The 25,904-nt window shown below is 49.0% G+C and overlaps 8 protein-coding genes across 8 annotated transcripts; 4 read left to right on the forward strand and 4 right to left on the reverse strand.

Moving 5' to 3' along the window:
• The first annotated feature begins 1,688 nt into the window (after positions 1–1,688).
• Positions 1,689–2,562, forward strand: P175DRAFT_0258879 (uncharacterized protein). The gene is made up of 4 exons (XM_040892720.1): positions 1,689–2,114; positions 2,165–2,266; positions 2,369–2,463; positions 2,527–2,562. Exons 1-3 carry the CDS (start codon positions 1,831–1,833, stop codon positions 2,376–2,378), a joined length of 396 nt encoding a protein of 131 aa, XP_040751272.1. The 5' UTR covers positions 1,689–1,830; the 3' UTR covers positions 2,379–2,463; positions 2,527–2,562.
• Positions 2,268–5,613, forward strand: P175DRAFT_0258970 (uncharacterized protein). Its single transcript, XM_040892721.1, has 3 exons — positions 2,268–2,463; positions 2,517–4,443; positions 4,497–5,613. Exons 1-3 carry the CDS (start codon positions 2,384–2,386, stop codon positions 5,334–5,336), a joined length of 2,847 nt encoding a protein of 948 aa, XP_040751273.1. The 5' UTR covers positions 2,268–2,383; the 3' UTR covers positions 5,337–5,613.
• A 276-nt stretch (positions 5,614–5,889) lies between these two features.
• Positions 5,890–6,787, forward strand: P175DRAFT_0440128 (putative EF-hand calcium-binding domain protein; the record flags this gene model as incomplete). The annotated part of the gene is made up of 2 exons (XM_040894008.1): positions 5,890–5,950; positions 6,006–6,787. The coding sequence occupies 2 exons, from the start codon at positions 5,890–5,892 to the stop codon at positions 6,785–6,787; spliced, it is 843 nt and encodes a 280-aa protein (XP_040751274.1).
• Positions 6,788–7,270: 483 nt separating this feature from the next.
• On the reverse strand, positions 7,271–9,634 carry P175DRAFT_0258990 (ferric reductase family protein). The gene is made up of 6 exons (XM_040892722.1): positions 8,872–9,634; positions 8,758–8,819; positions 8,512–8,697; positions 8,009–8,408; positions 7,790–7,951; positions 7,271–7,729 (listed from the first exon to the last, which is right to left on the reverse strand). The coding sequence occupies exons 1-6, from the start codon at positions 9,488–9,490 to the stop codon at positions 7,335–7,337; spliced, it is 1,824 nt and encodes a 607-aa protein (XP_040751275.1). The 5' UTR covers positions 9,491–9,634; the 3' UTR covers positions 7,271–7,334.
• Positions 9,635–11,025: 1,391 nt separating this feature from the next.
• Positions 11,026–14,414, reverse strand: P175DRAFT_0516941 (uncharacterized protein; the record flags this gene model as incomplete). Its single annotated transcript, XM_040898941.1, has 4 exons — positions 11,026–11,390; positions 11,457–13,748; positions 13,776–13,795; positions 13,820–14,414. The coding sequence occupies 4 exons, from the start codon at positions 14,412–14,414 to the stop codon at positions 11,337–11,339; spliced, it is 2,961 nt and encodes a 986-aa protein (XP_040751276.1). The 3' UTR covers positions 11,026–11,336.
• A 1,102-nt stretch (positions 14,415–15,516) lies between these two features.
• Positions 15,517–18,510, reverse strand: P175DRAFT_0509874 (putative GTP cyclohydrolase II; the record flags this gene model as incomplete). Its single annotated transcript, XM_040898465.1, has 4 exons — positions 15,517–16,515; positions 17,057–17,338; positions 17,393–18,349; positions 18,412–18,510. 4 exons carry the CDS (start codon positions 18,508–18,510, stop codon positions 15,517–15,519), a joined length of 2,337 nt encoding a protein of 778 aa, XP_040751277.1.
• Positions 18,511–19,225: 715 nt separating this feature from the next.
• Positions 19,226–21,510, reverse strand: dbp5 (ATP-dependent RNA helicase DBP5). Its single transcript, XM_040897301.1, has 6 exons — positions 21,208–21,510; positions 20,939–21,107; positions 20,374–20,871; positions 20,086–20,323; positions 19,832–20,032; positions 19,226–19,778 (listed from the first exon to the last, which is right to left on the reverse strand). Exons 1-6 carry the CDS (start codon positions 21,278–21,280, stop codon positions 19,506–19,508), a joined length of 1,452 nt encoding a protein of 483 aa, XP_040751278.1. The 5' UTR covers positions 21,281–21,510; the 3' UTR covers positions 19,226–19,505.
• Positions 21,511–21,815: 305 nt separating this feature from the next.
• On the forward strand, positions 21,816–24,763 carry P175DRAFT_0516944 (putative actin polymerization protein Bzz1). The gene is made up of 6 exons (XM_040898942.1): positions 21,816–22,113; positions 22,172–22,198; positions 22,304–22,831; positions 22,881–22,961; positions 23,014–24,175; positions 24,245–24,763. Exons 1-6 carry the CDS (start codon positions 22,069–22,071, stop codon positions 24,640–24,642), a joined length of 2,241 nt encoding a protein of 746 aa, XP_040751279.1. The 5' UTR covers positions 21,816–22,068; the 3' UTR covers positions 24,643–24,763.
• Positions 24,764–25,904: the final 1,141 nt, after the last annotated feature.

Genomic DNA, 25,904 nt, shown 5'->3' on the forward strand with positions numbered 1-25,904 from the left:
CACGGAGGCTTCTGGGGTTCTCTGTGTATGGAATATCGACAGCTGCATCCCAACGTTGTTTGGAGAATTTTCCACCGATTCAGACGGCAGATGCGGGCTGATTGCTGATTGGCTGCAGCAGTCTAGCGGATTAATAAGCTGAGTGACACGAGCTGTTATCCCCCTCCCTTCCTTCCTTCCTTCCCTTCCGTATTTGTATTTGGAAACCACCCTGGGCTGACACCAACAGCGTCAATTACTTGAGGACTTGGGTACTATTTTATTTACGTGTTCTTTAATAGAGTAGTAATATTCTTCCTTGCATGCGAATGTTGATGATGTTCGCTGGGCTAGATTCAAGCTGATTACTCCCGTCAGCACAAGGCTTCTCGGGTCGAGAATCGAGGGCGACCAACATGAAATCCAAGGTAAAAGAAGAGGATACCTAGGTAATCTGCTGCTGGCCTTCCCAGATCAATCGAACGCGGCCAGACCCAAATCCTATCTGCGCCTCTTTGTTCATTCTACAGTTTATCCTCGAGCCAGCGTAATTGACGGTTGGACCCAAAGAGACAGCCCAAATTCTATTCAAGTGTGTCAGACATAACGTACTCATGGATCCTTCAGATTATAATGAGAACAGATCGGTATTAGCCGGTAGGATGTGGTTTCCAATCCACATTAAATGAGATCCGTGGCGATATGGACACAACCGCCTTGGCCAGGCAGCCAGTAGCAAGCGGCACAGGGCAAGACTTCACGAATGCTAGCTGTTTATCTGGGAACCTGGATAACGACAACGCTGGAAAGATCCCCCAATGCTGGGACTGGGAAACGGCCAAAAACAGGAATGAAGTCGTGCTCGAGTGGGTTCTAGAAGTAGCTATACTTCGGGGTAATCCATGGATGATTCCAACCCCTCTTAGATACCGATAAAGATATAACCGACACAGGGATGGGATTCGTAGGATTCGATACCGACCAAATCCTAATAGTTAGTTACTCATTGCAAACCAGGCCGAGAATACCTAGTAAGCTCAGCCACACGCCGAGAGGCGAGGAGTGAATCAAAATCCAGATGGACGAGAGAACCAGAATCGTGCCATGATGCTTTATTTGAACTGGCAAGATATTGCTAAAGAAGCAGCAAAACAGGTGGATTATTCACTTGATCACTTATGGATCACCATATTGGCGTTCAAAGATGGAGAAATATGTTGCGTTGTTGCTCTGTCAGAATCGCAACAGTGGCTGCATATCGTTCGTTCACGTGTGCCCAGCTGTCGGGGTCCATTTCCTTCATTCTCGACACTATTCCTTCATTCTCCTCATCCCAGCGCGATCTCACTGGTCACTAGCCCCATCATTCACCCCCACAAAAGGCGTAGTGAGATGATGGAGCATGTCTTCTGGGACAACCCATCATTGATCACCTTGGACATGGTCTCCACCTGGCCATTCCCCGGACTGCGCTCCGTCCAATCTAGGTCCCCCAGCCTAGCATCCAAGCCCTTAGTGGCTTTAACCCAGCCTATAGGTCACAGTTGGGATACCAAGGAATCCTAATAACCGATGAAATCTGCCAAGAAAACGATACAGGTTTCGCGAGTGGTGGGGGAGGTACGTGTGGTCAGCCCCTCGCGATTCTTGGTCGTCTCTCAACTGTGTCCTGCGCCGAGTCCTCCTCTCAGGCTATAAAGCATGTTCAGAGTATTGGCATAGGACTGTCTGCCATTGCCTTGCTGATCTCTCTTTTCTTTATTATTCGGTCCTTCAGGTGTCGAGCCTTTGCTAAAGCACTCGAATCACTTAGCTATATAAGTCTTTCCATTTCACCTCAATTTTAATTGAATGGGCATAGACACATCTCCACCCGAGGTCGAGGAATCGACAGAGCCTCCTATATGTGCTTACTCAGAGGAACAAAATTTACAACAAACTAGATCTCTTGGAGATGTAAAGGCCAGCAGGGACATCGAGAAGACCCAGTACTCTGCAAACCCGACGACTTTACAGCACGAGACTCGACAGACTCCGTCAAATCATGATCCTAAGTCAGACCTACCAGGTCCCTCGCACTATGCTCACACTATCGACCCTCCTGGTCTCTCGCAGCTTTTCAATGTCCATCTTCAGTATGCTTCTCTTTCCTTCATCACCCCGCAGGATTAACTCACCTGCTTAGAATTGGGCTCTCAAGTTCAGAGGCCGCGGCCCGTCTTGAGCGAGATGGACCAAATAGAGTCAGAGAGATGGAAGGACTATCCGTATGGAAAATCCTGCTGAGGCAAGTTTCCAACAGTCTGACCTTAGTATGATATCAGCCCACATACCCATCTGCAACCGCCATGCGGTGAGAGGTTCCCCATAATTGACTGCGCAACCTTAGGTTCTCTTGATCACCATGGCAGTGTCTTATGGGATCCATGATTATATTGAAGCGGGGGTGATCACTGCAGTGATCCTCCTCAACATGATCGTAGGGTAAGCAAAACCTCCTAGCTTCTTGACATTGTTTTCTTACAATCCATTTTTAGTTTCATTCAGGACTACCGCGCGGAGAAAACTATTCTATCCCTTCACCGGTTATCTGCTCCAGTATGCAAGGTCTTACGGAATGGCCGCGTTGCCTCTGTAAAGGCCGAGTCTCTGGTTGTGGGTGACATCGTACAACTAGTTGTGGGGGATATTGTTCCTGCAGACATGAGGTTGTTCGATGGCATGAACGCATCAATGGATGAAGCACTGTTAACAGGCGAATCTCTCCCTGTAGTAAAGACGCCGCATGTCACTCTCACCTCACTGGATATCCCTATCGGCGATAGAACCAACATGGCTTACTCTGGCTGTAGCACAACTCAAGGTCGAGCAACCGGGGTCGTCACTGCAACAGGGATGATGACAGAGGTTGGGAAGATTGCACAGCTTCTCCAGGATAGACCTGAATTTGATGACTCAAACCTCTTCATCCGCACGTTCAAACGTTCAAGTGCCACAGTAAAGAATCTCCTTGGACTCGTTGGGACCCCATTGCAGGTTAAATTGAGCAAGTTTGCATTGCTCCTTTTTGCGCTGGCAATACTCCTGGCTATGATTGTGTTTTCTGTGAACAAATGGGATGTCCAGGGCGAAGTCTTGATATATGGAATATGTGTTGCAGTCGCGGTGGTGCCTGAATCATTAATTGCAGTGCTCACCATAACAGTAGCTGTTGGTACCAAGGCAATGGCAAAAGGCAACGTAATCGTTCGCAAGCTGCAGTGTCTTGAAGCAGTCGGCGGAGTCACAAATATTTGCTCTGATAAAACAGGAACGCTAACACAAGGGAAAATGATTGCACGCACTGCATGGATTCCAGATGTTGGCACCCTGACTGTTCACCAGACAACCAACCCGTTTGATCCCTCGAGTGGACTGGTTCAACTCGATGGCAAAGCGTGTGACCTAAATGAGCTCCAAGAGAACGACGACATGAACGCATTTTTAACGGCTATTTCCCTCTGCAATCTCTCACTTGTACACAATGATGTGCACTCTAACTCTTCGGGCAAAGAACCTGACCAGGTTTCCGAGGGTAACTGGACTGCTGTTGGAGAACCTACCGAGATAGCGCTTCGAGTTCTTTCAATGAGATTTGGTTATGACAAGCCAAGTATTATTCAAGACAGAGATCTACAGCTTCATACAGAATACCCCTTTGATTCTTCAATCAAGCGGATGACTGTTGTATACACAAATCGGCGAGCACAAGTTAATGAAGTCTTTACCAAAGGAGCGCCTGAAACGATTCTTGCTAGTCTCAACATCGACGAGAATGATAAAGAACACCTCCGAGAAACCGCGGACAGGATGGCTGGCGAAGGTCTGCGTGTACTTTGCGTTGCATACAAAATTTCTCCCATCATCGACAAAGACCAAGTATCCCCGCGAAATATGGCCGAGACTAATCTCAAATTTGCTGGCCTAGTTGGGCTGTATGATCCCCCTCGTGTCGAGACAGCTGCTGCTGTCCGCAGATGTCAAATGGCTGGAATCACGGTGCATATGCTCACGGGAGATCACATTCGCACCGCAACAGCAATTGCGGCCGAAGTCGGCATTCTCGATCCCTTTATCCACGCCAAGTCGAGTCGACTGGTCATGGCGGCTGAAGAATTTGATCGGTGGACGGATGACGCCATAGACGCTATAGAGCAGTTACCTTTGGTGATCGCTCGGTGCAGTCCTACGACAAAAGTTCGAATGGTAGAAGCAATGCATCGACGAGGAGCATTTTGCGTTATGACCGGCGATGGAGTTAACGACTCACCGGCGTTGAAACGTGCCGATGTGGGTATCGCCATGGGAAAGAACGGCAGCGACGTAGCCAAGGAAGCCGCCGACATGGTCCTGACCGATGATAACTTTTCGTCGATTGTAAAAGCTGTGGAGGAAGGTCGCCGCCTATTTGACAATATTCAGAAGGCGAGTTCTTTCATCAAGTCCCATATCATATGCTCGTACTAACTGTATTCTAGTTTTTGATGCACCTGTTAATATCCAACATCGCCCAGGTCATTCTACTTCTAATTGCACTAGCATTCAAAGATGAAGAAGGTAATTCAATTTTCCCGTTGTCGCCTCTAGAAATACTTTGGGCCAATTTGATCACTTCGTCCTTCCTTGCGTTGGGTCTGGGCTTGGAAGAAGCTCAGCCCGATATCATGTACCGCCCGCCGCATGATTTGAAGGTGGGAGTATTCACACGAGAGCTTATCATGGACAAGATGATATACGGTACCTTTATGGGTTCGCTATGTTTGGTGGCATTCGTGAGCGTGGTTTACGGAGCTGGATCAGGTACCTCCGACCTAGGCCACGACTGTAACGAAGGATGGAATGAAAGCTGTGGCACCGTCTTCGAGGCACGCGCCACCACGTACGCAACCCTAACTTTCCTTTTACTTGTTACGGCCTGGGAAGTGAAACATTTTTCACGGTCGCTCTTTAACCTGGACCCGATCCGGTACCCAGGGAAGCTATCGGTATTCCACTCAGTCTGGCAAAACCGGTTTCTTTTCTGGGCAGTAATCGCAGGGTTCGTGATCACGTTTCCGGTAATATACCTCCCAGCCGTGAATCGGATTGTTTTCAAGCATCGCGGTATTAGTTGGGAATGGGGGGTTGTGTTTGGGTGTGTAGTTGTATATGTGGCACTGGTGGAAGGCTGGAAAGCCACAAAACGGGCATTTGGAATCGGCACAGGGAAGAATGCCACTCTAACGGAGGAGGATGCTGAGATGAGGGCGGGCTTGAGGCTTCTCACCCCGCTGTCACTCAGTGCAAATGCAAGTGTTGAGATGCAAATGAAAAAGTAAGCATGTTGGAGAGAGATTGAGGCTGGTTTACCGAACGATCTATATACAACAACATTCGGCGACTTTCAACAACGCCTGGAATTAGTCGGAAGCGGGGGTTTTTCTAAGATTTGACGGCTGATTTCAACACAGCCTTGTTGGGAATTCTGTTTTGTTTTGCTATACGGAGTATACCGACCTTGTTCACTCATCCTAGAGAGGATAACCGCATCCTTGCATAATATTCTTGTTGAATTTGGACGTGTCTCGGTGTCATACAGGTGTCTACACCGATACTACCAGGTGGCTGCAGGTCATTAGGTAGAGATACTCCGGACTCCGACATGAGTCTAGACAAGGGCGGGATTTTCAGAATCTATCAGCTTATCAAGGAGGGCCCTTACTTTGTCCCCGACTGCAGCCATCCAAAGAGCGATTCCAGTCCCATCAGCTGCGGCTCACAAGGACACGGCGTTGTCCGCGATATTCCTCTTGAGCCCGATTCACTCATAAACCCGCTCCAATCTCTGCCTGCGCCATCCAGAATTCAAGCACACAAGAATCCCAGATCATCATGAAAGTCCTCTGTCTGCACGGAAGAGGAACAAGCGGGGCGATTTTCAGATCGCAGCTGTGTCCGTTCCTCCCCCCCCAAGCATAGTTAAAAACCACCAAACTAACAACCCACAGCTTCAATCCGCTCCCGGCTCAGTGACCTTAATCTCGAATTCGACTATGTCGACGGCCAATACCCCTGTGGCCCTGCCCCCGGAATCGACCTCTTCTACCCCCCACCTTACTACTCATACACCGAAGACAACACCCTCGAAGCCGTATACCGCGTGCGCAGCTGGCTGACCGACCTAATTGCCGAGCGTGGACCCTACGATCTCGTCCTGACATTCTCCCAGGGCTGCGCCGTCGCAGCAGGAATGCTCCTTCTCCACGAATCCGAAGCCAAACCCAGCCCCCAAAGCCCGCAACATAACGGGCCCCCGGAAGAAGAAGCAAAAGACCCCGCTCCACCGGCTCCACCATTCAAAGCCGCCGTCTTCATCTGCGGCGGCGCCTCAATCCCGATTCTCGAACACATCGGCTACCACATCGCCCCCGCAATGCGAGACCGCGACGCCGAGTCCCGCGTCACATTATCCAAAATGGCCGATTCCTCCGCAATCCTATCCCAGGGCTCGTCGCGCTGGGTGGGGCTCGATGTCCCCGAATTCCAGGAGGAAGATGTACGCAAGGAGCTTGTCGGGGACGTCAAGATCTCGATTCCTACAGTGCACGTGTATGGCTCGCGCGATCCACGGTACGTGGCTGGGATTCAACTCTCGGAGGCGTGCACGGCGAGTAAAAGAAAGGTGTATAACCATGGCGGCGGCCATGAGATTCCGAGGTTTGAAGCCGTGAGCCGCACAATAGCGGACTTGGTTCGGTGGGCATTAAAGGCTGGGGGGGCGGATTTTTAATCCACTTTGGGATATACATAATTAAAGCTTTTTGAAAGGAGGGCGGGGGAATCCTTTAGTGGTGCTTTTCTTCTAGATGGTAGACGGATACTGGGTTCCTATACACTACACTACATACATACTCCGGTATATATACATAGACATACAGCAGCTACCTAGTTAGCCTATCAGGTTTTGCCACACCGTCAGACTGTTAAGAAAAAAAAAAACTCTTACTCGATTTATTCAGTAAACTAAATCTCTACACTTGGTTGACGACGTTCAGAACATGAGGAAAAAAGATACTCGGTTATTATGTTCGTCAAGCGAATTTCTGCCTCAGAACTATATATATATATATATATATGTATATGTATCTAACCACAGCAAACAATACCACACTACTCAAGAGAACAGAATATCGAGGGTGTTTTCAATAAAGGGAGCGCGTTGGCGCCCATGAATGTGTATTTGATGTGTGCTGTAATCTACATTAGATCTGTTTCTCTTGACAGGTATGAAGAAAGCAGTGGCTATGGCCTGAAAGGTATATATGATAATTATTATGCTACCAGGAAAACGTCTCCTCGTAGAGATCTACAGTCTTCGTGCCCTGCATCTTCCGTACCGTGCTGCGGACATCGTCTCCCATTCCACCGGGCCCGCATACACTCACAGCCATGGCCCCTACCTGTTTGGCCTGCTCGGCCTCCAGGACCTCATTGAAACACGGCTTCCCGAAGCCAATATGAACCGGAACACTGGGAGGGGCGGCCGAAGCCCAGGGGCTTTCGTCAGACATGTATTCCTCCGAGCTACAGTCTCGATCCGTCACGTAGATCTGGATAGACAGGGAGAACTCTGGGAGCTGAAAGTAGGAGTGTTGTTTCTGTGCCGCTGGGATTTGGACCGCCGGGTGATTGAGCAGTGAGGTCATCCACGGTTGGACCCAAGCAAGATGGTCTACAATATTAGTTAGTGTGTGTCCATCGCCATTTGCAAAGCTAGAGCAAACAAACGTACCGAGACTGCGAACAACCCAGACCAGACTAACCCTGCGTGCAGCGATGGTTTGTGCAGCAAAGCCCTCGACAAATTCATGCATATACGACATTGGGTGTGTTATCCCGATTCCTCCGGCAATTAAAACTATCGTTCCGTAGGAGGTCAGAGAGTGAAGTCCACCTATATGTATCGTTAGCTCTTACAATATTAAAGGAAGGTCCATACTCTGTGACATACCAAACGGTCCTTCTGCAAGTGCGGTGGCGCAAAATTGCCCTTGGTCGGTATTATTCACCTTCTGAAGCAATTTACTCGTGAACCCATCACGCCGTCTGATCAAAAACGAGACGGTAGGCTGCTGTCGCTCTTCCAGCAGGAGATTGAAGGAGTCGCCAGAACCTCGTTTCTCCGTAACCTTTGTCTCATTGGACGATATCCAGGCCACTGAGAATGGGTGTGAAGTCCACAATCCCAGTGACGGAATATACAAGTACATATACTGTCCAGCTTTGAATGTCCACGGCCTTGCAGGCCTAACAGTGACGCGAGCCACATTCCCGGGGAGAAGCTCAACATCGGCCCTTGTGCGATGCTTACCACAATTGCGCCAAATAAGGCTTCCTAGCCGTCCAGCTCTCTGTTCAATGGTTAGTATTGCCTCGTCTGGCCCGAACTGGAAGGTTCACTGGCTTTATTCGCAATGTCATAACCAGTTACGCAAGGAAATAGAAGAAGCCTACCTCTAATCCCCAGAGAATTAGCGTAGCGAGGAGCACACGCTGCTGAGTGAGACCCTTGAGATGGTACCAAAGCCCTACAAATGCCATTATTGCTAGGGCGATATGAAAATGGAGGAATGCTTCGTAAAATGCGTGTCGGATCGGTGAAACAGATTGAATCAATATCAGGACAAATGCTATGAGAGCCTGCCATTTTACCAACCGTTAGAACCACGCATCTCATACATTCAAACCGGATTTACTTACCACTATTCCGTATATAAAGAAAGGAACAGTCCATATCAAATGAGTAATTTCCCCCATGCTCACTATTCCACTTGTTAAAAAAGGATCCAGCGATCCGGGAAAGAGGCCACCTACTTTGTGCAGATTTCCCTGCTACCACGCAAGCCATGTGAACAATGGCTCCAACAACAATTAATCGACCGACCCAGCGGTGAAGAAGATTGAAGGTATCGAACTGAATCCCAAGAAGAGGAATCAACGGATTGTTTCGACCAGCTGTTAACACGAGTGCTGGAGTATTCATTACTGCAAGGTGGCCAGCAGCATACTTGAGCTCATATGTCACTTCCTGGTAATCCTTCCACCAGTCCACCAGGGAAAAGAAGAATATCAGGTTCACTGCGATGTATGCTGCCAGCAGCAAAGCCTCCAGTCTCAACGGTACCGTCCCCATGTGGACATCGCCCCAAATGCGAAACTCGCGACTATGCCGAGTGGACAGCAGTGGCGCGTAGAAAACATGTTTGTTGAGGCCTGAAATCAAACTATTGCATTCTTCGAATCTTGACTGGTCGTCGCCTCGATGGATTGCGCGAAGACGTTGGCGAAGTTGTAGCTTGACAAGGACACGGACAATGAAAAGGATCCCAAAGGCGCCGGCGAGTACAAAAAGAGGAGTTGCCAGCGCTATGTTCATGGGAGGATGGACTTCTTTAGAGCGGTGTCCTCCCGGTCCTATAAGATCCACCCCCATCTTCTTGAGCCTTTGAGATTAAACCGAGATTCGATCAGATTGGAAGACCACGAGGCAGCTACAGCTGCACCCCTCACATGCATTGAACAATCACCCATCCAGTCTTCTCTCGGAACGAGGCCGCAAAGATCCCAGGGGCTACATATACTCGATAAAGAGTACCGAATACAAACGATACGTGTCATGACGTGCGACTACTTCGATCTACTGTATGCCCAGCAATGCCGTCATCCAACCTAGCCCGGGATCGCCAAGGTGGCCCGCACAAGTTACCTCGTGGGAAATCCAATGAGCTGGTCGTGCGAATTGCTGTCAGGCCAAGAATGCGATTGCAACCAGGAAGAATGTGGGGAATGTGAGCGTCTGGTCGCTCCAGGGGAGGGCCTGGACAAAGCCGGGGGACCAGCCGATTCAGCATCTAGATGGGCAGATCGAATCCTGATTGGGAAGGGAAAAAAATCTGGCAGTATCTGGCAGCATCCATTAGCAGATAGTGGGGGCCCATCGATGTTGAAGGGGGCAGGTGGTCCTGCTTCGTGGAGCTCGAACGAGTGCAGGCGATGAAACCGCGGCTCCGAAAACGGAAATCAGGTCGAGGTTCGATGTGAGCATCCGTCGAATCCGAAGGCCCATTCACTCAAACTGGAGCCTCAAGTACCTATTCCAAGCCCCTCCACAGCTCCGTTTCCCGGGCTGCTTCCTATCCTGGTAATTATAAAACAAAATTTATGTTTCATTCAGCATCAACCTTCTGCGGTCCAAGGGACGGTGACGTAGAAGCTCTAGAGCAATGAAAAGCTGCAAGCCCAGACAGCGAGAGTACTCGAGTCCCTAGTGCCTGCCTAGGTACCTAGCTAGGTGACAAAGCAGCTGTACACCTCTTGCAAGCCACGATGCTGCTCTCCACTTGAGTGCGGTTTCCCAGTTTCCTACTCAGGTCGTATCCCATCGATCGCTAAGATCGGCTATAGGTATTCATCATGGATATAGTGCACAAACGTCATCCATCTCAAGGGTATACCAAACATGGCAACACCACTTCAGTCGCTGGTGATGTGCAGATCGCGGAATATGAAGACCAGGGGTGCTATTGTAACGTTAGAGCTTTCCTTTGTCTCGGAAAATCAATTGCCCAAGTTGGTAGGCACCCGGCCATAGACGAGATGGTCAATTTGCTCACTTTGAGCGAACACAGGTCTCGGTTATCGTTCTAACGGAGGGGCCTTGGAAAAAGGGTCTATGATGCTTGCGTGCGTGCCTGTAGAGACCGTGGAGCCAGCGAAAAAGAATGACGGTCACTAGGCCGGAAAAACTTCATTCTCAACCTGCAAATCATAAGTCGTTAGACCAAGGGCGAAGGCCGCAAGTATTTTCCGAGGTCAAGGAATCCTCTCGCATGCCATTAGGGCTAAGGAAGTATAGTCAGTAAAACTCCAGCATGCAACCGAAAGCCAGCTTTCAGTTCATAAAAAAGACTTCAGCATATCTCAGGCGAAGAGACCGCTTCATATGGAAACAGCAGATTTGAATCGGAGGTCAGAACTCGTAACACCGGACGAAGAAAACATTTTGAGTAAAAACATTAGGAATTAAGTCCACACAAGGCAACCCGCCATTTCATGGCAGCAAATTCAGTTTATTGGAATAGAGGGAAGAAAGATCTTAGTGGAAGGATAGCCGTAACAAATCCATAAACACCGTTGTACCAAAATTTGTCCGCCCATGACCCTGGCCATACGTGTCATACCAACTATTAAGAGAGAAACAGAGAGGAACATAATATAACATGGCTATACAATATAATGATGAGAAGAAGGCCCACAGAGAGGGCTAGTCAACTTTTTTCCTATGAAGGTTCTTGTTCCCGTGGTGTATCCGACGTTTGATTCCGGCCTTGGGCCTGGGAAGTTTGACAATCATCTGTCGCTAAGTTCGTGGTTTGAGGGCCTTTCGCAGAAGTACAAACTTGTTGTTTTTCAAGTGCTTTGGGTCTTCGTGGTGCCCTCTTCTTCTTTTTATCGGAGCGCTGTCTCGCTTTCATTTTCTCCTCCTGGATGCAAGAATAATCGGCGACATCAACACCAGCACTGTGACATAAAGAAGTACACTCCGCTTCAATAACCTTGATAAGATTGGACGTAAATCCGTAAAATGTTGGGTTATAAGCATTTCGTGCCCAGTACATGAGCTCCGAAGCCACACGACCAAGGAGAGGAACAGGTTGAGGTAATATTTTGTGGATATGAGCAGAGGATGGACCAGTGTCTACCTCATCTTCCGAGGAATTCAATGGTAGGGATGAGCTTTTAAGCACGGGCGAGGAGGGATATGAGGAGTCTGAAGAGGATAGATAGCCCGTATCCGAGGCAAGAACGTGGAGTAAATGATAGACAGCGGCGAAGCCCAAAAGAGTCAGCTCAACCGGATCAAGGGGCAACTGGTTGAACCAAGTAACAGCCTTGTCCATTGTGAACGATGCAGGGAGCGAGTGGTCACCACTAGATCGCGCAGTGAAAATAGCGGCGATCATAGCGCAGCGTACGGCTATGGATATTTCTTCTCGGATAGAAACGGGTAGGGATGAATCGAGGAAGTTGGAAGCCTGGTTCTGCTTGCTCTTACCCTTTTCTTTTGGCAACGCAGAAAGGACCGCTCCAATGTTCGTGATGCGATCTTGTTCGAAGAAAACGGCCATCATAACGAGAGCACGTGTATGAGCGGCAGATGGTTGCGGTGCCACTCCAAGGGCCAGTTTGATTTGGGACTTGAATAAATCGCGGCTCTTCTTGGCGTCAGGACCACGAGAACTTGCCTCGAAGTATTGGAGAAGAGCACGTTGCAAAAGGTGAGAAGACCACCAAGCAGCAAGCGCGTCTAAAGAGGACTGAATGGCAGGATCTTCTTCTATCACATCAAGAAGCGCATCATCGCCGTCGGATCCCTCCTGAGTAGGGCGATTCCACGTAAGATTAGCTGCCCTTTGGGTAATGCTATCAATCATGACATCCTCACTATCGAACTCTAGCAAGGTAGCAAGGTGGCTAGGGAGCGCATTTGGATGGTCTTTGGGCAGGAATGCATTCATCTTTCGTGCCAAATCCCATTGATACCCGGCTAGTCCACGAGCAACATCGTTCGATATTTGAAAGCTCCATGATCCCGGAACTCCTACCCGCCAAAGAAGGATACGGCAGTGAAGAGCCTTCAGCATCATCCTCATGGGGCTGCGTGGTAGAGTTCCAGCAGCGAAAATTGTGAGAACAAGCCTGCTTTTGCTGATTTCCGCATCACCACCAGAGAGCTGAGCATCAATTGCGATGTCCCACGTTTTCACCCGACCTCTTTCATCTTCCTCAGTAATTCCTGTGATCGACGAGTAGAGTTTCCATCCCAGAAGGCATCGTATAACATATTCGAAACAACGCGATGTCACAACATACCATTCGTGGAAGAACCTATGTCTTGGTACCCCGACTCGTTGGATGCTAGTCAACCAAGCCTGACGCCTGAAGTTGGAAGAAGACAACATGACACCCGGTGCTGATGATGTTTTTGAGGAGTACTGACGCCCTGGCCCCGAGTTGAAGAGGTAGACAAACACAACGAACGCAGCACCAACCACGAGGGTAGCAAGAACGAGGAAGTGTAGGATAGCCCTAGCATGCCAGGATGACCAGAAATTGCGGCCCACTGATTCCAAATACAAAGATGGTGGAGCTTGAAGATGCTTTATCAGGTGGATCGGAAGTGCCAACAGGCCCTTGGCAGTTGATTCGGAGTCCTTCTCCTTACCCATTCCTTCGATGATCATCAACCCGGCAAGAGCACCCAGCATGTATTTATTCGGGTAATGCGACCTTCTGCGTCCACCGCTGGGCTGGGTTGATCCACTATTCCCACTAGGATACTGGATATAAGACTGAGACCACGCATTGTCTTTGGCAGCTTCAGCACGTAGCCTCTTGAAAGAGTCTGGCATCTTGATCATGCCTGCTGTGGACTGGGAAGAAGAGGGCGAGTGATCAATAGGGCTATCTTCCGAATGTGAGAATATGCTTGGAGAAGCGCTTGCGCGGGATTCGCTGGAAACGGTGTAGTTGCTGGGGGAGGAGACAGATGCTGCTGAAGTTAGGGATTGATCGGCAGCCTTTTCTAGTTCACGAAGTCTGATCTTCAGGGCAGTATTTTCATCCTCGAGCCTCTTGTTTCGGATTTCGAGGTGTCGGATGTATTCGGTTGCTTTGGACAAGATGGAAGCCTTGTTCAACTTGTTTGCTGGTGTTACACCTTCATCATCGTCGTCGACTACATTCCCACCCATGCCCTTACTCGCCCGCAGAGAAGGTACACTATCCCGGAGTTCTGCAATTTTCTCGTTCAAATTCGCTCGATATCGTTTTTCAATGACATTATGCGCTCTTTTCTTGGATGGGATCTTCCTTCCATTCTGAACTAGCCCGCTGATAGTCGATCCGTCATCATCACTGCCTGATTTCCGTTTGATACCGGCACCGATCAAGGAGGCCGGAGAAGATCCAGATGCAATCGAGTTCGCGGAGTATAACTCCGTGCCGTCGTTTGGTATTATTTGTGACGGAATCACACCGCCGGAATGTTGAACCAAGAACGGTTCAAACGGCACGTTCGTACAGTCGACTGGAAGATTGGGCGAGAAGTCGGATGTTTGGAGATAGTCCAGACTGTTCTTTGATATCGAGGTATTTGGCGATGCCATGGGGATATCCGACGGCGATATTGACATGTCCTTGACGATATCCGGGAAGTTCTGGTCGTCCCATCTCATCCACTGAGTCCAATCCTGGCCGGCATCATCGCTTCCCGAGTCTCCTTGAGAACCTTTTCTGTCTCTCAACGAGACGGGAGAGAAAAGCTGGAAGTCACTGCCCATTCCCGGAACAGCCATCTTATCCAGCGGCTGGGGCCTTGACCATGAAGGTACAATCACGTAAGCACTAGTTTATGGTAGTCGTGTCCCAGTCTGTTTCATGCACCTCAATCACAGATATCAGCAATGAAACGACAATGAATGGGCATAAGGAAGCCCGGTCCATGAAGTATCTGGTGTCTGGCACACATACAGGAGTCGGAAAAGGCAGAGTTGTCTGGAAGAGGAGGCCTAACTAGCCGCCACTTGATAATCAACGCTAACGGACCTAAGTGTCTAAATGTGGAGAAGGTGGATCGGAGGCGTGCAAAGGGGGGTTGTTGGAAATCAAATTGGATCAGTTGTGGTCAAGTACTGGGATTTCAATGAACCGGAGAGAAATATCAGATCAGGTTTGGCAGGGGAGGTGAAAACAATAGACAGGCTGCGGACGGTGTCTTTTTTAAGATCTTCCTAAACCGTTGGGGCTAAGTTGAGGGCGCGGCGACTGACGAGCGCCGTAGTTCCTACTTCACATGAAATAGGAGATTCTGATTGTTCCACTAGCGGGACGATCCAACAGGCTGGGCTGTTCTGGTCCCTACGGAGTACTCCGTAGGGAATATTGCTCGCTGGCCTCGATTTGTTCGAAACTTGCAGGAAGTATCACAAAGTAAACTGGCGGCCTGTAACTATGAGAATGATTTGTCCGTTGCAAGAATGAATCGAAAAACGAGCCGACAATTGGTTATTTTGTCCCCTACCTGCGAGGATATTTGCCGACGAAAGGTTCATTCAGGTACCTGTAGCCTGTCTTCGACGCCATCCATGGAAAAAAAAAAGTTGATGATGACTCTGCGCCAATGACTGCCTTGAAGTGGGCGTCGTATGATCACGGGAAACTCGACTTCCGGCAAGCCGACGCTGGTGACGCTGTGTATTGTAACTTTGCAGCAAATCCAGCGACTCTACTGGTAATGAAGTGTAATTATACACTCCGCCTGGCAGAAAGGCTGGTGATGTCACATGACCACCTATGCGGTGATCCCTGCATAGCATAATGTGCATAAATATCCCACCTGTCCGTCCGAATGTGTACGCAGAAATTGAGCCACGAGGTAATGTATTTTTCGGTCTTATTCTAAAGGGTCACCTCAACCGACGCCATGTCATCCATGAACTCCCGAACCTGCTTCTTTGCACCCTCCGCCGGCTCCTCATATGGCGTCCTTGGCTTTAGCTTCTCTATTGCCCCCTCAATGCCCGCCAACGGAGCCGTGTAAATCGCAGTTGCATATTTAGTCGGACCGATTCCACTCTTACAGGGACTCTCCGCCAATGCAGCTTTCCTCTGCAGCTCCATCGCTTCGGTCACCTTCCCAGCAGCATACAACTCATAGACCCTAGATGCCGTGCGCGGGAACACATTCGCAAAGGCCGCAATACACCCAGCCGACCCAACGCTCAACCCCCCTATCAAGAAATCCGATTGTCCACCGTATACAGCGAACTCAGACGGTGGGAATGTAGCCGCCAACCGGGTGATCTTACCCACAGAGGCACAAGTAAGCTTCACGCCGACAACATTCGAGACACCGTCGGGGCTAGACGCCGCAGACTCCCGCACGATAGCAGTGATGGTTTCCGAGTCAAGATCCACACCGTTACAGACGCCGGGGAAGTTATACACCACGACAGGAAGAGCTACCTGACGCGCAACGTCGGCGAAGAACCGCGTCACGACCGTATTTGTGGTGGCTTTGCCGAAGTAAGCAGGGGGCAGGACAAGAAGGTAGTTTGCACCGGCGGCGGCTGCGTCTGCTGCGAGCTCCAGCACTTGCTTAGTGGAGTGTGCGCCCACACCGGCCATCAGGGGAAAGTCAGGGCCGACGGCTTCGCGGGCGGCAGCGATGAGTTGGGAGCGCTCTTCCCGGGTGAGGAGGAAGGCCTCCGAGTTTGTTCCGAGGATAACGAGACCGGCGAGGCCGGTCTTGGAGAGATACGCATAGTATTGCTTTTGAGACTCAAGGTCTAGAGTGTCTGTCTCGTGGTTGAAGAATGTTACGGCAGGGCACCATACTCCCGGTTTGGGAACGTGGGGTTGAGGACTAACTGCGGGGTGCTGCGATGCCATTATTACCTACTGGGTTTGAATCAATATGAATGAAAACGAAAATTAATTGGTACGTTCAGTATGTATGAGGCTTTCACTTGAGCTTCGCTTCAAAAAGCATCGCTTGTGCTCAACTTGCTTGCGAGGGATTCCATCATCTTGAATATATACCTATACTTCTGAGCGGGGGAGGAGAAAAGGATAAATATCCGACTCGGGGGCGGAAGCCGAGAGTGGGAGCTCTTATCAGGCTTGATCTCTCGATTTGCGGGGGCTGGACCCGAGAGTTACGGAGAAAATCCGAGATCAACGTATATTTGTTTTCTGTTGTAGAGCATTTTCATATTCTCTACAGATTTTCTTAGATATGTTCGGTTTCTGCACATTGTTCTAAAAGGATGATAAGCTGAATATAAAGCGCCATCAACGTCGGCAGGAAAAAAAAAAAAAGGATCATGCATCATAAACGTAAACCCTTTGCATGCCATCCAACGCCTCGCGATTAATGCTGCATAGAAGATTAGCAATAAGCCCTGTTTAAAAATCACCAACAAAAAAAATTACATACCGTAACGTCCTCCCACTTTTCCCAGCCACGCCCGCGCACCTGAGCCAGCTCGTCCATAGTATACTGCTTTCCGGTAGTAAAGTATCCAGCGTTGATCTTTGCATCAATCTCGACCCGCGAGTCGTCAGGAATCATGTCCTCTGGTATAGGAACCCGTTCAAGAATCTTGATTCCCGAGTCGACGATGGCATCGTGCTTCATATTGGACATGGAAAGCATCCGGTCGATCTTCTTAATGCCCAGCCAATGCAGGATATCGGGCATGAGGGCTTGGAAACGCATCTATATCACGATCCATGTCAGGATAGGTTTAGTGGTTGTATTGTTAGCACTCACATCTCGAACCCCAGCAATATTTTCAGTTCTTGTAAAATATTTATCGGCGGTATCACCTCCGCGTTTGCGGGCATTGTAGACCAAATACTTGGTCACCTCTCCTAATGCACGACCTTCCTTCCGGAAATAGATAACAACACCACTACCTCCATTCTGCGCCTCTCGGATTGCTTCACGGATGCCAAATGCCAAGTAAGGTCGACATGTGCAAATATCAGACTGGAACACATCACTTCCGTTGCACTCATCGTGAATCCGCAAGGCAAGTTTCACCTTCTCATCAGATACTCGCTCCGGAGGACCAAAGATGTATACTGTAAGGCCTCCAATCGGAGGAAGGAAGATCTTAAGGTCAGGTCTTGTAATCAGCTCAGGGTAACTTCCACCCGTGTGCTCAAACAAAGTCCGACGGAGTGTGGGCTCATCCACTCCAAACCGCTCAGCAACACCCGGCAGGTACCAAACCGGTTCAACAGCAACTTTAGTAACGCGGACTTCACCAGAAGAGTCGACAACAATTGAGCCATCAACTTCCAACTGCCCATCACGTATAGCTTCCCCAATCTCAGAAAGTTTCATATTAGCACGGGTCACCGCCATCGTAGGGCGAATATCCCAGCCAGCATTAATCTCCTCCCGGAATTGATTGACAATATCATGCCCGTAGGGGTCCATGGAGACAATTTTGGTCTTGTCAGCCCAGGCAGGCTGCCAGGGAAAGTTGAAGGTAGGTTCAGTGTTGCGGAAATCAGGGCGGAAATCGGAGTCCAGGTCGCCCGCTGCGATCGCCAGGGCGTTGTAAATACTGTAACTCCCACCATGCGCGCCCATAGCATTACGGCGCTTGATCAGAGCACCACTGCGGGAAACGACGACAGGACCGCGAGATGTTGCATCGGGGGCACCCCATTTTAAAGGAACCGGATCGATACCGCTTTGGCCGGGGTAGGTAGTCAACTAGCATATAATTTAGAGACGTTGAAATGAACGCTTTACATGTAGGCAATTGAGAGACTTACCACGATATGCTTACTGTATTTGGAGCTAGAGGTCGGGGACTGAACAGTCGTCGTCTCCAATGACTCTTTAGGAGAAGTACTAGTATCTATCTCTACCATGGTGACGGTTGAGTTAAGTGGTGAAGTACAGGATGGTGACTTCAGTAGTAGAGAAAACCAAGAAAGAGGTAAGAGAGAGCCAGGGAGAGGAAAGGGAAGAAGGGTGAGAGAGACAATGTAGAGGAGATGTCTGGAAGCCTCCTGCATGTGACTTGTTCCGTAACATCTCTCCGCATCTTATCTGCCTGGACAGTGAGGCCCAGTCCAGGGTTCAGCCCAACCTACTATGACTTGCAGCTTTACGAAGTTGGTCCCTTTGTTTTTACTTACGCAATACATGCTATGTTTTCCTGCATTTTCCTACTAAATTGAAGGACGTATGAGAATTGTCCTTGCCTGTTTCCTTGAATCCGCCCTTTCCTAGGGTGTAAGCCGTGCTTATCAGCGGTCCAGATCGTTCCCCTCATCCGTGTGGTATGTGCAACTGTACCTGACAAGTTTGTTTGGGATTCCGGGGAAGAGCAACAGATCCTCCAATTCTCTCTTATAGAGCACTTACCGTGGTCTATTTATTAGCGATCTACAACTCGTAATTGGGAACGTTCCTAACATTGTGTGACGGAGGTACTGTACCTTCCAGGCCTGGCAGTCCGCTTATCTACTCCGTGCAGCTTGAGAAATGTATGACATCATCCCCCCCTCCCTTGTTGAATGTTACAGCATCACCATGGATTTTATCAGCCCCTCATTTTTCAATATCAGCAGAAAACCAGCCTCGGACAAAAAAAAAATTCATAACATATTTGTGCATAACAAGTGGTATCTATTAGATATTTCTTTCACTTTTAATCATATTTAGGAACGTGTCATGACTCTTCACACATAACCCATCCTGCAACCATCATTTAAATCAACCTATTCCAAGCTATTCTTGCTGCCAACGCCCTCCCCTTTCCAAACTGACTGCTTGAAAATAGTGTCGACTTTTGAAAATGTATTACTTCGGTCACAGAAGGAAAGGGTCCTGTTGGCACACTTCTCTCCCTTCTGTCATTTCATCGTCCGAAATTAGCTTGAGATCGAGGATTCTTGATCGTCTTCTTGATAATATCTTCAACTTCGTCCCAGTCCCCTGTGTCAATACGCTGAATGTTTGTGTTGAAGTATTTCTGGATCTGGTTGAGCATGTTCCACTCATCGCGATTTGAGACAAATGAAATCGAAACACCAACACGACCAAAACGTCCCGTACGACCAATACGGTGTAGATACGTTTGGAAATCTGCCTGTCTCTCAAGGCCACCGCGCTGGTGAATCTCGGGAATATCCTAAAGAACACAGGTGAGTAAGGAGACAATGTGAACAATGCTATCCAACTTACGTAGTTGATGACCATCGAGACGGTGGAAACGTCGATACCACGTGCAAGGACATTAGTTGTGATCAAAACCTTGGCCTGACCCTCACGGAACTGGTCAATGACGGCGTCGCGCTGGGAGCCCTCAACACCACCGGTCAAGGATGCAACAGTGTGTCCTTCACCGACCATCCGCTTCTCAATTTCGACGGCAGATGCACGTGTCTAGCTGATGGTTAGTCCCCTTAAATCAGTCTCAAAATTTGCTGCAAACGAACCTTGACGAAGATGATGGAAGACCCGACGGTGAGTAAACCGTAGAGCTGGACCAGTGTTCTAAACTTGTCCTCTTCATCTGCGCAATCGACATATAGTTGCTTAATTCCTTCCACTGTCAGCTCCTCGTGCTGAAGAGTAAGTTCGTTGGCGGATGGTGCGAATTTCGAGGCATATCGATGGACGTGGGTAGGGAAAGTCGCGGAGAAGAGGACTACTTGGATATCCTTCGGTAATAGACTACGTGAAGTTAGCTATGCCACGGAGAAACTCAAAAGGCATGTACTTACGCCTTAACACGAATGCACTGATCACCCAGGCCCTGCTGGTCAAGCATATTGTCTGCCTCATCAAGCACCAGCACCTTAAGTCTATTTGCGATCATAACGCGCTTTTTGATCATCTCCGTTACTGTTCCAGGAGTACCAACAACAACCGAGCACTGCAATTTCGTAGGGCGAGCATTTGAATCCGCTGGGACAGCAGTGCCAATGACAAGTCCATCAAGGAACTGACCCATCACCTGTATAACACCAACGATCTGGCGCGCCAATTCTCGTGTAGGGGCTAGAATCAGGGCTTGAGGTGCTTTCTGAGCCTCTTCAGTGCTAAGGTCCAAGCGGCTGAGGACGTTCAGAACAAAGGCAGCGGTCTTGCCAGTGCCGGACTGGGATTGACCGACCAAGTTCTTGGGGGGGTTGTTCAACAGGAGGGGTAGAGCTCGCTCTTGAATCTTGGATGGTTTGCGGAAGTTCATCGCGGACAGTCCCTTCAGGATACGTGGATCCCTAGAAAGCAAAGATCGGTCAGTTCCCTGAGATAATATATAGCGGCTAGAATAGAATGGAAGCTTACAATCCAAGCTCTTCAAATGTTTTTACCGAAAACAAAGGGTTGTTAGGATCAGCCTGGAGATCACTGAGTTTGACCTCAACGGTGTATTCAGGCTCGTGGAGGTCCGAGCCACCCAGCTGCGTGGCGGCACCGTCAGTCTGTTCATTGTCACCGGTCTTCTCGGTGTTCTCTACTGATGGCGGCCAGATTAGTGTATGTGTTTCATGCGATGAAGTCTGGTAGAAGGACTGGTGGGGTCGGTTGAACTATATGCGAGGTGGCGCTCGTACCTGCAGGCTTCGATTCTTCGGGTTTGGAGATGCGATCCGCAAGGGAACCAGCATCGGGAGCCTCAGATGCCATTATGATCTGTTACTTGGGAAGGAAGGTCACAAAATCAACGTTGGGCTGTGAGCTGGGTGAAAAGCGCGCGCTGGATTGGCGGGGATGTTTGGAGCCCGATCAACAAAATGGAGTAAGAAGAAGCGCAAATGGAGGAAATTGAACCGTTTGTTCAGCAAAGCTATCGCAGAAAGAGCGCCTGAGACTTCAAACACTTCCAACGCGAATCCACAAGGATCTTGAAGAGAAAATCACCACATCCACAGGCAGAAAACGCAGGAGGAAGCGTCTTGAAGTGCTGCCAAGACACCAGTCCGCTTTGGGTAAAGATCCGAGTGGCTTGAGTTTAGCCCGATAAAGAAAGCGGTGACTCGTTGAAGACCCAGGCAACGGGTGACGTAACTTGTAATATATGCTGGTAATACCGGTAACAAGGGCAATATAAGCCACGATTAACGCAGCCAACGTGGCCTGATATGGTTGTTTCGTATTGTCACGGGTGTTCTATGTTCATTTTGCCGGTCGCCTTCCCCGCTCTCCCGCATTGCCCTGCCAGAGATCAAATAAGCAATACTCACGAGTCCCAGGCGCTGGCGGGTTGTCTGGTGTGTAGAGTCGGAGATTCACGACGGATAGCTTGGTTGTACAGAGTTGCCGACTGATTGTCGACACGCGGGAGGCAGGTTCTTTGATCTGACCGTGTTTCCACTGTCCCAGAGGCGCAATATCTGTCCTTGCGTGCATTACCACTGGTGCCTTAGATCCCTAGGTTTCATGCGCCTTACTCTGGTCACTCTGTCACACCTAGAATGGCAACCCCGGATGTTGCTCCTCATTTTGGAGCAGAACTCAAGGTATGCTTCCCTTGTTCCGGAATCGATGGGCTTTCATCTAACCATACCCTGAAACTAGGATGCGTTCAAACCGGTCAACAATTGGGTACGTCCCTCAATGTCGCTTCCCCCACATGATTGTTCTTTAGGAACTGGCATCGCAACGGCAATTGTACCGCAAAGAGGTGTGTACTAAGATTCTGATGTCTAGGTTTTCAACGGAATAGGTTGGCTGGATGAAATACAGCAATTTTACCGGGAACGGAGCGCCATCGAGAAGGAGTATGCGGCGAAACTGACGGCCCTCTGTAAAAAGTACTACGATCGCAAGGCGAAGAAAATCAGTCCACTGAGTGTTGGAGATAATCCTACTATGACTCCGGGGTCCCTCGAGAGCGCCTCCCTTACCACATGGACGACACAACTATCGGCTGTCGAATCGCATGCTGCAGAGCGGGATAAGTTCGGTACAGACCTCCTGGTTCAGGTTGCTGAGCCTCTGAAACAAGCCGGACTCCAGTACGAGGAGTTGAGGAAATGCCATGTGGATTTCCATACAAAGTTGGAAAAGGAACGAGATGCGAATTTTGGTGAACTCAAGAAGGCCAAAGGCAAATACGACGGTGCGTGCCAAGAGGTGGAGACAAGAAGAAAGAAGACGGAGAGTTCCTTCGACCACAGTAAAACAAAAGCCCAAGCGGCATACCAACAGCAGATCCTAGAGATGAATAATGTGAAGGTATTTGGTCCCATCCTTGATTTACGGTACATTTTGCTAACCAATGCAGAATACCTACCTGATCAGCATTAATGTCACCAATAAGATGAAGGAGAGGTTCTTCCACGAATACGTACCGGAGATCCTAGATGTTGGTTAAGCGCGTTACAGATTACCCGATTATGGCTGACGGAGAATTATAGGGCCTGCAAGACTTGAACGAAACCAGGATAGCAAAACTAAACTCATTTTGGTCCATTGCGGCGCAGCTCGAGAAGACATCTTCATCGAGGAGTTCGGAGCATATGGCGAATCTGCTTAATGAGATTCCGCGGAACCAGCCACACCTCGACTCTCTCATGTTCCTACGCCACAATGTCATACAGCTCCAGGAACCAACTAACTTCGGCTTCGAGCCCAGCCCAGTTTGGCACGATGATGATACACTTATAACGGATGAAACAGCCAAAGTATTCCTGCGGAACCTTCTAAGTAAGAGCAAGACGCAGGTTCGCGACCTGAGAGTCGAATCCGAACAGAAGCGGCGAGAAGTAGAGGCAGCCAAGCAAGTGAGAAAAAACATACAGCAAGGTCGCGACAAACGAAGTGAAGTTGACGTTGTGCGGTCAATTTTCTATCTTCAAGAAGCTCTTCATGAAATCGAGCACAAACGACTCACCGCAGATGTTGAAACGTCAACTATCATATCAGCGGTTGGTGATCTCTCCCTTGGAGCCCGAAATCACAACTTCAAATCGCAGACATTCAAGATTCCAACAAACTGTGACCTTTGTGGAGAACGCATATGGGGCCTGTCGGCCAAAGGTTATGACTGCCGGGACTGTGGATATACATGTCACAGTAAATGTGAGATGAAAGTGCCCGCAGAATGTCCAGGGGAGCAGACGAAGGAGGAGAAGAAGAAACTCAAGGCAGAGCGCCAGGAGCAAGCCAGCATAGCGCCAGCAGTTGAGCATGAACCCAGTAGCGCTTCCTCCACGGCACCGTCTCTTACTCGACAAAATACGATGAACTCTCTCAGCTCCGGGTACGCCGTCAGCGCCAACCGGTCCTTGTCCAACGTAGGCAGCCATGCAGCGCCGGCTGAACTATCTCCAGAGTCTACTACCGCCGCCGCCACTGCCACTGCCACAGGCAAGCCAGGAGCAAAGCGGAATAGAATCCTTGCTCCCCCACCAACCCAGTACATCAGTAGCCCTCCACCATCTGAACTAGCTTCTACACCTGCATCCAAAGCGGCTGACCGCGAGCCCCGGGGAAAGATGCTGTACTCATATCAAGCCACTGGCGCTGACGAGATCACGGTACAAGAAGGCGAGAATGTTACTATCCTTGAACCCGATGGTAAGCTTACCATATTCCCATTTTTGACTATTTCGCTGCTCCATGACTAAAAAAAAAAAATGTATCTAGATGGGTCAGGCTGGATGCGGATCAAGTCATCGTCACTTGAAGGACTCGTTCCGGCTTCCTATGTTGAAGCCTTACCCACCCCTCCACCGTCCTCTGCCAGTCCCAGGGTGGCTGATCGTCCTGGATCTACATACTCGAACTCATCTGCATCGTTAGCAGGGAGCACTGCTGCCGCAGCAAAGCGTGTAGGACCTGCGGTGGCTCCACGACGTGGAGCCAAGAAACTTCACTACGTGGAAGCCTTGTATGATTACGAAGCTCGAAGCGACATGGAATGGAGCATGTCCGAAGGGGACCGGTTTGTGCTCGTTAACCGGGATACTGGAGATGGGTGGGCAGATGTTGAGAGGGGAGGCGTTACGAAGAGTGTACCGGCAAATTATATTCAGGACGCGTAAAAAAAAAAAAAAAAGCGAGAAAAAAAGAGAGAAAAAAAAAAAAAAAGCTCTCCCCCCGTTCAAAATCATATCGTCCGTACATTGTCCGCACCAGAAAGAGAAAGTCTGGCATGCATGGCTGATTTCTTGTTTATTTTATATTTTTTATCTGTATATTGTTATTTTCTGATATGACTTGCATCCAGGAGTTTGCAGATTAGCAGGCCGTTCTCTATCTGATCATTGCATTGTTGATGCTACTGCACATTGCATATGCACGTAGAGACAAATCTATTGCATGAGTAACTAACTGTACATTGTCGACATGCTTCTTCCACCTTTCATACAACAGATCAGGACAGTTCCTGTGTAGTAGGAAGGAGACGAGACGAGAGGAGAGGAGAGGAGAGGAGATACAGATCTCAACCTCTTCTCAGATAGAATTAGAAACCAGCCAGCCCTGCCAGCATTCAATCCATGTACTCTATTTCTCATTTACTCCGTAGTATTCGCCAATTGGCCCGAAACTGGAGAAGCACACGTTGCTAAAGTGATCTGTGGCTGGAGCTGATATATCACACACACACACACACACACACATGCCGCCTACCCTGCACCCATCTAGATGCAGTCCGCTACACAGACATACCCGAAAGACTAAGACAGAGGCAAAGAAAGAAAAAAAAAAATAAAGAGGAGAAAAGGAAAACAATCAAAAATCATTCCCTTGGTTTTTCTTATGGCTTCGGGTTGCCAACCAAGTACATACATAAGTGACCTACTGTATCCTTGTGAAATTACCTAAGAATTCCATAAGAAAAACAAAATGGAGAGGAGAGGAGAGGAGAGGAGAGATCGTATAAATCCTAGCAAGATACCCACCACCTATCAGCACGGCTAAAGTTTAGCAGCTACAGTAGCTAAGGAAGAATTGGAAGTCCAAGATACCATCAGAGGTTTTGCTGGGTTGTTAGGTAGTTTATAGTTTATAAGTTCAAGGGTCGAACACAGCAGGGCAACGTGGATATATAACAGCTATAGCAGCAGTGACTCTGTATTTTTATCCCGCAACACAGGCATGGAATAATATTGTTCAACTAAACAGCACAGAAAAAGGAAAAGAAAAAGCATGGACATTGATCGTCGGTGAGGCTGCTGCTGCAAGGATCATCTCCTTTTTTTTCAAGTAGTGACAAGAGTCCTAGTCAAGGGAGGAACAGTAGAGTATGCCTGTACAAGGTAAGAAGTAGTTACATGCAGCTCAAGTTAGTCAAGCCTGGGTT

Source organism: Aspergillus ochraceoroseus (assembly GCF_002846915.1).
Source record: "Aspergillus ochraceoroseus IBT 24754 chromosome Unknown P175scaffold_5, whole genome shotgun sequence".
Taxonomy (NCBI): domain Eukaryota; kingdom Fungi; phylum Ascomycota; class Eurotiomycetes; order Eurotiales; family Aspergillaceae; genus Aspergillus; species Aspergillus ochraceoroseus.

Excerpts from the sequence above, each read along its gene's own strand:
- P175DRAFT_0258879 (XM_040892720.1), top strand. The coding sequence starts at position 1,831 with ATGGGCATAGACACATCTCCACCCGAGGTCGAGGAATCGACAGAGCCT. Across the intron at positions 2,115-2,164 it reads CTTTTCAATGTCCATCTTCA|AATTGGGCTCTCAAGTTCAG; the intron begins GTATGCTTCTCT and ends TCACCTGCTTAG.
- P175DRAFT_0258970 (XM_040892721.1), top strand. The coding sequence starts at position 2,384 with ATGGCAGTGTCTTATGGGATCCATGATTATATTGAAGCGGGGGTGATC. Across the intron at positions 2,464-2,516 it reads CTCCTCAACATGATCGTAGG|TTTCATTCAGGACTACCGCG; the intron begins GTAAGCAAAACC and ends ATCCATTTTTAG. Across the intron at positions 4,444-4,496 it reads TATTTGACAATATTCAGAAG|TTTTTGATGCACCTGTTAAT; the intron begins GCGAGTTCTTTC and ends ACTGTATTCTAG.
- P175DRAFT_0258990 (XM_040892722.1), bottom strand. The coding sequence starts at position 9,490 with ATGGGGGTGGATCTTATAGGACCGGGAGGACACCGCTCTAAAGAAGTC. Across the intron at positions 8,820-8,871 it reads AGCAGGGAAATCTGCACAAA|TGAGCATGGGGGAAATTACT; the intron begins GTAGGTGGCCTC and ends CAAGTGGAATAG. Across the intron at positions 8,409-8,511 it reads TAATTCTCTGGGGATTAGAG|AGAGCTGGACGGCTAGGAAG; the intron begins GTAGGCTTCTTC and ends ACCATTGAACAG.
- dbp5 (XM_040897301.1), bottom strand. The coding sequence starts at position 21,280 with ATGGCATCTGAGGCTCCCGATGCTGGTTCCCTTGCGGATCGCATCTCC. Across the intron at positions 20,033-20,085 it reads CTTCCATCATCTTCGTCAAG|ACACGTGCATCTGCCGTCGA; the intron begins GTTCGTTTGCAG and ends ACCATCAGCTAG. Across the intron at positions 19,779-19,831 it reads TCTCGATGGTCATCAACTAC|GATATTCCCGAGATTCACCA; the intron begins GTAAGTTGGATA and ends TGTGTTCTTTAG.
- P175DRAFT_0516944 (XM_040898942.1), top strand. The coding sequence starts at position 22,069 with ATGGCAACCCCGGATGTTGCTCCTCATTTTGGAGCAGAACTCAAG. Across the intron at positions 22,114-22,171 it reads ATTTTGGAGCAGAACTCAAG|GATGCGTTCAAACCGGTCAA; the intron begins GTATGCTTCCCT and ends CCCTGAAACTAG. Across the intron at positions 22,962-23,013 it reads ACGTACCGGAGATCCTAGAT|GGCCTGCAAGACTTGAACGA; the intron begins GTTGGTTAAGCG and ends GGAGAATTATAG.